The sequence below is a fragment of the Lolium rigidum genome, unplaced genomic scaffold (assembly GCF_022539505.1).
Source record: "Lolium rigidum isolate FL_2022 unplaced genomic scaffold, APGP_CSIRO_Lrig_0.1 contig_42008_1, whole genome shotgun sequence".
In the NCBI taxonomy this organism is placed as follows: domain Eukaryota; kingdom Viridiplantae; phylum Streptophyta; class Magnoliopsida; order Poales; family Poaceae; genus Lolium; species Lolium rigidum.
In genome coordinates this window covers 32,334-41,900 of record NW_025900526.1, presented here as the reverse complement: position 1 = coordinate 41,900, position 9,567 = coordinate 32,334, and the positions used below count along the sequence as shown (strand labels likewise).

General features: G+C 51.4%; 1 protein-coding gene across 1 annotated transcript; it reads left to right on the top strand.

The window, feature by feature from the left end:
* Nucleotides 1–357: 357 nt before the first annotated feature.
* Nucleotides 358–1,438, top strand: LOC124681413 (late embryogenesis abundant protein 17-like). Its single transcript, XM_047216336.1, has 2 exons — nucleotides 358–1,101; nucleotides 1,208–1,438. The coding sequence occupies exons 1-2, from the start codon at nucleotides 358–360 to the stop codon at nucleotides 1,436–1,438; spliced, it is 975 nt and encodes a 324-aa protein (XP_047072292.1).
* Nucleotides 1,439–9,567: the final 8,129 nt, after the last annotated feature.

The following is a 9,567-nucleotide window of genomic DNA, read 5'->3' as shown; positions in this document are numbered from 1 at the left end:
ACAAACGTTTTGGAAGCCTCCCGCCCCAAGGCCCCAGCGCATCATGGCATTGCACTTCCATCCACAAGGCAACTGTAGAAGCCCATGGAAGCAGCTCGAGCAAACGGCGTCGCCGCGAAGGAGGCACGTGTCTTCTTCACGCATGCGTCACCGAGACCTGTTTCGGAATACGAGGCACACGCGTCCATCTCCCAGACGTACGTGGCACCCTCACATTACGCTCGCCGGAGTATATACTTCACTCGCAGAAACGCTAGCTCAGTCAGTCATTTGCGTACTGCAAACACAGCGAGCACTGAAGTACACTAGCACGAGCCAACAAGTTCCAGAGAAGTTCAACCACACCGACCAGCGACCATGTCGTCCAGGCAAGCTGACAAGAGAGAGGCGCGTGCGGAGGCGGCCGCGAGGAGCGCGGCGGAGGAGATCGCCCGGTCGCGGGACGAGCGCGTGATGCAGGCGGAGAAGGACGCCCTGCGCGCCGCGGACGAGATCGCGCGCGCCCGCGCGGAACGGGAGCACGGCGTCGGTGCCCACGCCGACAACACTCACGGTGCCGGCGCCGGAGGTGGCGGCATCCTGGGGTCCATCGCGAGCGCGGTGGGCCGCACGTTCGGCGCCGCCAAGGACACCACTGCGGAGAAGACGTACCAGGCGGCGGACTACACCGGCGAGAAGGCCAGGGAGACCAATGACAGCCTCGCGCGGAAGACGAGCGAGACGGCGGAGGCGACCAAGAACAAGCTGGGCGAGTACAAGGACTACACCGCCGAGAAGGCGACGGAGGCCAAGGACACGGTGGCGCAGAAGACGAGCGAGACCGCCGAGGCCACCAAGAACAAGCTCGGGGAGTACAAGGACGCTCTGGCCGGGAAGACGCAGGAGGCCAAGGACACCACCGCCCAGAAGGCGCAGGAGATGAAGGACGCCACCGCCCAGAAGGCGAGGCAGGCAACGGATACGACCAAGCAGAAGACCAGCGAGTACGCCGACGCCACCAAGGGGACCGCCCAGCAGGCCAAGGAGAGGACCATGGCGACCTCGCAGACCGCCGCCGACAAGGCCAGGGAGACGACCGGCGCCCACGATTTCGATAGGTATGCCACTCACCACTGTCGACTCGTTTGATCTTGCGAGTTCAGTTCAGGTGTTCGAGTTCGACAATCATATTTACACATACATTTTGCTGTAACGCAGGGGTCAGCAGCAGGGAACCGGCCTGTTCGGGGCGCTGGGCAACATGACGGGCGCGATCAAGGAGAAGCTGACGCTGAGCTCGGGAGCGCAGCCGCACGAGGGAGCAGGCCACGCCGTCCGGCTGGGCGGCGACGACGAGCGCGCGGTGAAGGAGCGAGCGGCGGAGAAGGCGGCGTCCGTCTACTTCGAGGAGAAGGACCGGCTGGCCAGGGAGCGCGCGGCGGAGCGGGTGGACAAGTGAGTCGAGAAGTGCGTGGAGGGCTGCGCCGGCTCGTCCTGCGCCCACCGCAAGGGCAGGATGTGAGCGGCGGGCCGGCCGGCGTGGCGCACGTAGACACGTATCGTGCCCTCCTGCCATGCATATGCCGTCAGTCCATGTGGACAGCAGAAGCAAAATAAACTAATACTAGTAGTGGTAGCGCAGTAGAGCCTTTTATTTTCCAACTTTTATTTCCCAACTTTGTGTATCTTTCGTTCTGCTGTTCTGCCACACGTACTGTATATCTTGTACGCGCATCTGCTAAATGCTAATGCTCTACTACTACTTTGCTTTAGAACCGGTGTCATGGCGGTGGTGTCCGTATATATCTTGCTTAACTGTGTCTATACTCTATAGTTGCAAAGTAGTCAAAGTTCGAGCGCGCCAGACTACCTCAGCTCAGCTTATACCGAGAAAATTGGGCAAAGCTCGGACTGCGTCGAGTCAAGGATTGAACTATACAATTCGGTTTGTGCTTACTTAATTTGTAATGATTTGGAGCTAGTTTCTCAAGATAAAAGAAATTGAACTTTCGGATTTGCTTAATTCAACTCCATCGAGAGTAGAAGAACTAAGGGATGCCAAGAGACTTCTCCGTCATCTGAAATCATCAAAATCTCAGTTACAAGTGAGTTGCAACTTATAGGCCAACAGGATTTTAAAGCAAATTCAACGGAGCAGATATCTTGAAGAAAATTCAGAATCACTCGGAAAACATCTTGGTTGCAACTTGCATTTCACTTGCAACTAGAAAACTGCAACCTACTTCCAACTAGAAAAATCTCGGTTCCATCTACAACTAGAGAAACCCACATGTAACTATCATATTGGCATGAATCACGCATGAATCACGAGGTTAATTCAATGGCTATGGTGTTCACTAGGACGTACGAAAAATCACGCTATGATGTTAACTAAGACGTAATAAAAACGGTTTTGCTGAGATTTTCTTAAGTCTAAGTCACTTACAAAAAATTACTTGAGTTGCACTTTTCTATTAAAAAAGTGCAATTGCACTTTTCTACCAGAAATGTGCAACTGGATTGAGTTGCACTTTTTTTTGAACTGCAGTTGCACTTTTCTGAGTTGACTGAGACTTAAGAAAAAATCTCAGTCAACCGAGACATAAACACACCCTAATAAAAATCACGAATCACGAGATAAATTCAATGATGAAGTAAACTGAGACATAATAAAAATCAGCCGTCTGATTTCTACCAATCCTGAAGAACTAAATCCAATAATCCACATCATATAAAGTAATGAGAAAATTTTATTTTTATCCTATAGTTTTGTGTTTGTGACCCCATTTATTAAAAGTCCTACCAAAATAACATATCAAATAAGGCTGTGAACACCTATCAAGGAAGCCTTCAAGCATGATTTTAGCTGACAAAAAATATGGATCAAGGAAGGAAAAAGTATGTAAAGATTGGATCAAATTAGGCTTTGAACACGATTTTACTTACCTTTGGCGTGACAAAATATGTTAAGATTGGAGAGCATCAGCTGATTAACTCTAGTCTTCTCTCATCAATACATTCCATTCGTCGTCCTCGTTTTGATATTTTAAATTTCAGTCATCATCTCACACCTTACTAAATAGACACGCATTAGAAAACAAGGGTTTTAGATATTCAAAAATCAAAAAGGATAATCTATGCGGATTTTCAATCGCTAGAGGGTAAAAAGTAAAATCCACTCTAAAATAATTAATTATCACCTTATCTATGTTCAGAACTAGACTCTGTTCGGCGATTTACACAAAAATAACCCAAAAGTGGAAGAAAAGCACATACTGGCCCTCCGGCGAAACTATTTCACCAATCTAACCCTTTTGTGTGGCGCCCCTCCCACGGGCGCCACACATGCCCATGTGGCGCCTCTGGCTCTGGCGCCACACACCCATCCGACGTGGCCCGTCGACGCTGAGCTGGTGACCCCGATCCGACGTGGCAGCACGAGTGGCGCCTCTCTGGACGGCGCCATACTAGGGGCGCCACACATTCACTTAAGTTTGGGCGCCGCGCGCGCCCAGCCCGACCCTCTTCTTTCTTTCTTTCTCTGTTCTTCTTCTCTCCTCCAAAGGCGCCCGGTTTTGTCTCTCCCCCTCTCCCCCACCAAATCAACCACCAAATCGTCAGATCTGTCCGTGGAGATCGTTCCCAACTCGTTGCTTGAGGTAATCTCCTCCGTTTCCCCTCTTTTCATCCATTGATTTGTGTATTTGCTCCAATCTATATGTGAAACCCTAGATGTGGATTTGGTTGATTTGAGGGTGGAGATGGATTTGGTTGGATGTTAGGGTTGTTGAAGTAGAAGAAATGGTAGTGTGCTAGTTTGTATGGGTAGATTATGTTGATTATGGTATCTAATGAACACATGTGTGTATGTGTTGTTCCCATTATGCTAGGGGGATGGAAAGAATTGTTCATGTTCATCATGTGGACAAGGATGCTTACTTGAAGGGAAACATAGAGCCGGACCCGGAAGAGGTTGACTTGGTGTTTGACGTTAGCCCTAGCTTTGCGGAGGTGGTAGCACAAGTTAGGGTTGAGTTGAATTGGAATGAGCCAAATGATGGTATTGAGCTAGAGGGAAGGCATAATGTGGGGTTTGGAATGCACACCCGTTGGAAGATAATGCGTATCAACTCCGAGCAACGTTGGTCCATTTACAAGGAGACGGTGGCCGGGTCACAAGATAAGGCTTTGGAGTTGTTTGTAACCAAGACGGTTGAGGCTCGTATCGAGCTTGACCTTAACCGGCCCTCCTCCCCCGTTCGAGAGAGGACTCCTCCACCCATGAGCCAAGAAGAGGCCACCCAATCTCCCATTGTCCAATCTCCCATTGCCCAACAACCTCCGTTGGATAATGAGTATGATGAGCATGACGATGGTGATGATTGTTTCGAGATGAATGGCAACAATGTGGGTGATTTGGATAAATATTGGACGCAAGAGGAGATGGACCACTCCATTCCTTATTCCCGATGCTATGCGTCGGACTCGGATGATGATGGACCCGAAGAGGAGGTTGACGAGGATGGCTTCACGGCTAAGGAAGCCGAAAGAGCCGAGATCTTCAAGAAGGTAACCGGACGGGATATCCGGGTACCATTGTTCCGTGATGTTAGTCTTGCGGATGGAGCCGTGGTTGATGGTGGCAAAAGTTTACTTCTTGGAGCTAGGCCACTATCCAAGCCAACAAGCTCCAAGCCAACAAGCTCCAAGCCAACAAGCTCCAAGCCAACCGCGTCAACCTCCTCCAAGCCAAACGCGTCAACCTCCTCCAAGCCAAACGCGTCAACCTCCTCCAAGCCAAACGCGTCAACCTCCTCCAACCCAAACGCGTCAACAAGCTCCAAGCACACAAGCCCAACGGCAACAAGCTCCTACGCAACAAGCTCCAAGGCAACAAGCCTCAAGGCATCAACCACAATGGCGACAAGCTCCAAGGCAACAAAGGATTCACGTAGGGATTAGTAGAGGTGGCCGTCGCGGTGCTAGTATGCTACGATACCTAGCGGGGCCTTATCCGTATGTGTCTCAAAGTTACTAATTGCATTGTACTTTCTATTTTCATATTCCATGACTAACTTTGGTTTTTCAATTTGGTTTACGAGGTATGGCAACTCAACCCACCAAGGGGAAGGGAGCATGGGAGGGCAATGAGAAGGAGGAGTCCGTTTGGGAGGAGGCGGTAAGGACGGTGCGGAAGAAGGAGAAGGAAGAACTAGAGAGGAAGAAGAAGGAGGAGGAAGACAAGAAGATGGCGGAGAGTGCCCGTATGCAAAAACGAGTATGAGGAATACATATTGTTCCACAAGAGGAGGAATGCCAAGTCTGAAGGCCGAACGGGACCGCGAGGCACGGATAAAATTCCTGAGGAGCTGCCAACTTGAGCAAATTGCGAGGAGAGGGCCAATAGGATGCACCTAGAGGAGGTGGCTAGGGAGGCTGAACGCATCAAGGAGGAGAGAGCTCAAGCGGAAGCCGCAAAGACGGAGGAGCGCCACCACTTCTTCGATTCGGTCGTTCGGTTGGCTCGTGACTTAAGGGAGAAGGAAGAATTGGCTGAAGAAGCTAAGAAGAAGAAGGCAAGGGGGAGGGAGCCTTTGCGACGCGGTGATGTCCCTTTGGCTATGTTCTTGTTGTCGAACCATTATGTTGTCTGAACCTTGATCTTCTCGAACCTTCGTGTCGTTGAACCTTATTGTAATTGAAACCTTGATGTCGTCGAACCTTATTTGTCATTTGAACCATTATGATGTGTCAATGTATGGTACATATTCAGTGCAATGTTCTTGTTGTCAAAACTGTTGGAATATGGTAGGATTTTTCATGGTTTTAGCACAAGCCCATGTGTGGCGCCCTTCTCACTGGCGCCACAAGTGCAAGTGTGGCGCCCGTGGCATCGGCGCCACACATGCCAACTTATATGAGCTATTTGGTCGAAAACATCCAGGGGCTCCGGACGATAAGTCCTTAGCCGTTTTGGCGAACCTCTTTGTGTGGCGCCCGTGGCACCGGCGCCACACAAAGAGCCTCGCCAAAACGGCTAAGTCCCAGACGATTTGTCTTACAGTATGTTTTGGGCAATTAGACATGCATGTGTGGCGCCGATGCCACGGGCGCCACACTGTGCAATGTGGCGCCAGTGGGAAGGGCGCCACTCATTGACATGTGTTAAAACCATCGAAAATCCTACCATATTCCAACAAAACTCCCATCATGTCAAAAGCTATGTCATACACACATCATATCAACAGCCATTTTGTACACACATCATGGACATAACATCATCAAACCTAACATCGTAGCACATAGTTTCATACAATTTAAGAAAGCATTCAAACAACACGAAGCAACGAAGATAGAGTTGACAACACTCGACGATCTAAATATCGGTGTCGGAGCCGGATTCGCCGGTGTGGGGGTAGTGCACACGGCAGGCGGTGTCGTCGAACACCTTGACGATCATGTCGCCGTCCCCCTCGTACAGGAAGGTGAGCCGGCAGCCGGGCTCGAGGTGGAGGTCACGGGCGAACTTGTCCCACCCCGTGTGCGGGTACATCTTGCCCTGCCCATCGAACGGGACCTCCACGGACCGGCGGCGGAAGTTGCGGCTAGCCTCCCGTAGCTGCAAGTGTGCCGGCTCGTGGCCGTCGACGAACTCGGCGAACTTGTCCGGTAGCCGCTTGATGCCGAGTGGGTCGTCGTCGATGCGGAGGAGGAACTCGAAGCAGCCGTTCGTCATGCGAAGACGAGGAGGATGCGGTGACGGTGATCGTGGGGCCCTTGCTTGCTCCACCGCGGCGGCCCCTTCCCCGGCCCGGGGCGCCCAGGACCGCGGCGGCCGCCCCTTCCCCGTCCACCGGCACCGGCCATCCTACATGTTTACATTTTTGAACCATATTACGATCCATTCAACTAACAAATATGAGTTACTCCATCACAAATACTAGGCATACATGTGAGTTCATACACATACATACACATACATACATAGAGTTCATACACATACATGTGAAATTTCATATGTAGATTTCTACAAATCTATGGTTCAAACACATGCATACATGAGGCTACCATCTCCAACACAAACAATACAATAGAGAGTGCACAAAAGAAAAAAACATGTCTAGGGTTCATGTCCAAATCTAGCCCGATCTATGAAATTAGTGGATGAATGGAGAAGATTTGAAGGAGATTACCTTGACAAATGGATGGGGAACGATCTCCACGGACAGATCTGACGATTTGGTGGTGGATTTGGTGGGGGGGAGGGAGGAGAGAGAGAACCGGGTTGAGGAGGAGGGAGTGAAGAAGAGAAAGAAAGAAGAGGGTCGGGCTGGGCGTGCGCGGCGCCCAAACTTAAGTGAATGTGTGGCGCCCCTGCCAGGGGCGCCACACTTTCAAAGTGTGGCGCCGTCCAGAGAGGCGCCACTCGTGTTGCCACGTCGGATCGGGGTCACCAGCTCAGCGTCGACGGGCCACGTCGGATGGGTGTGTGGCGCCAGAGCCAGAGGCGCCACATGGGCATGTGTGGCGCCCGTGGGAGGGGCGCCACACAAAAGGGTTAGATTGGTGAAATAGTTTCACCGGAGGGTCTGTGCTTTTCTTTCAATTTTGGGTTATTTTGTGTAAATCGCCACTCTGTTTAGCTGGATCTTCCCCGTGGTGCCGGCTGTCGTGTGTATCCAAAAGCAATTGCGGCGTCGTATGAGGGTCCACCAAAAGACGGAAGTTATCCTAGGGCGATCATCCAGGCGATCGTGTTTGGCTAGGGTTTTGCGTCCGGCGGGTGGTGTGCTCGACGGCGGGATCGATCTTGACGGCAAGATCGCCCTCGCGCGTTTGGTGTGCAAGGTCTCCGGAGTCCAGGTGCTCGGGAGGGTGTGAGGTGTAAGTTTCTTCATGGCTACTCTGTCCAGATCTGCGGGGAGAGGTGGTGGTTCGTCAAGGACGCCATCAAAGTCCCCAGGCAAGTCGGGAGCGGAGGATCTCGCTGCAGGGCTATCGGCGAAACTAGGAGATCTGTTGTTGACGGACAAGGAAGCCACTGGGCTGATCATCCGTGGGACTGACACGGCGCAGATTCCTCGACCACGCTGGGCAGCAGTAGGTAAAGTGTGCTCTCAACGAAAACTTGTTATTGGTGCCCTAGATCGAGCGATGACACGGGCGTGGGGGCTCCATCGGATGGCGCAGTTTAGGGATATTGGAAACAATAGATTCGTCGTTCGCTTTGCTTCAGAGGGGGATTGGAAACATGCAATGAACAATGGCCCCTGGCAGTTCGACTTTCAGATGGTTTTGCTAAAGGAATATTCAGGTTCTGTCAGGCCATCAGATATGGTGTTTGATACAGTGGAGATATGGGTAAGAGTGTTAGATCTTCCTATGGACATGATGAACCTGTTCTTTGCTAAACTGATTGGAGGATGGATCGGAAAATATATTGCAGCCGATGTTGATGAAGAAGGCATGGCGTGGGGAAAGGACCTGAGGATTAGAGTGCAAGTGCGAGTGGATCAACCTCTGCTTAGAGGTGTAAGTGTGAAAGAATCAGAGAAGGAGGTGGAGGGTATCTGGTATGATTTGAAGTATGAAAAAATCCCTCATTTCTGTTTTGACTGTGGCTGTCTTGTGCATCCTGAGGATTTCTGTCCTGCGGAGAAGCAGGAAGTGAAACAATGGGGGGAGTGGCTCAGGGCCTCACCAGGGCGCAATCTGAAGCCGCCGGCTCCTCCACGGCCGACAGTTTCATCTGGAAGCTATGGGAGCAGGTCTACTGAGTCAGAATCAAGGGGGAGAGGCATGGCATCTGTGAGAAATATTCCGCCTAGGAGAAACCTCTCTCGGGACTATGACTATTTTGACTACTCGAGCTCCTCCCACACCGGTGGGAATGAGCAGCGACGTGATAGAGCGGAGGTTTCAAGCCCTGTTAAGCATCACAGGATGCAATCGGGGGAACAACAAGCTGACAAGGCTCCCTTGGCCTCGGCCCCGAAGAATCAGAGAGGAACATTCACAAGGCGTCCAAGGAATCAATCTGATCTGCCGGGTTTTGATAAACCCATTGTACCACAGGGTACCAAGAATAGAAAGAGAGGAACCAAGCAGGTATGGATGCCGGTGGCGGTTCAAGTAATTGAAGAAGGAAGCTCAGAATCGGCGGGAAAGAGGCAGAGAACAAACTCGGTTTTTTACAGAATAGAGGAGGTGGGTGAAGAGCAAGGAAGGAACCGGACTGCGTCAGTGTTTGACAGAATAGAAGACCCCGTGGCGGACCCTGCGGCTCAGGGCCGCCGGGGACAATGAATCTCCTAAGCCTTAACTGTCGTGGACTGGGGTTGGACGCGGCAGTAGGCGAACTCCGTGACCTCTGTAGGTCATACAACCCGGCGGTGGTTTTCCTCTGTGAAACAAAAAAGAGGGACAAGGAGATGGAGAGAATTAAATGGAGTCTGGGCTTTTCAAATGGAGTGGCAGTGAGCTGCCAGGGAAGGAGTGGCGGTTTGGCGTTATGGTGGAGAGAGGGAGTGGAGGTTTCGGTCAGGCCATGGTGTCAGTATTACATAGACGCGAAGATCTGTGTCGTAA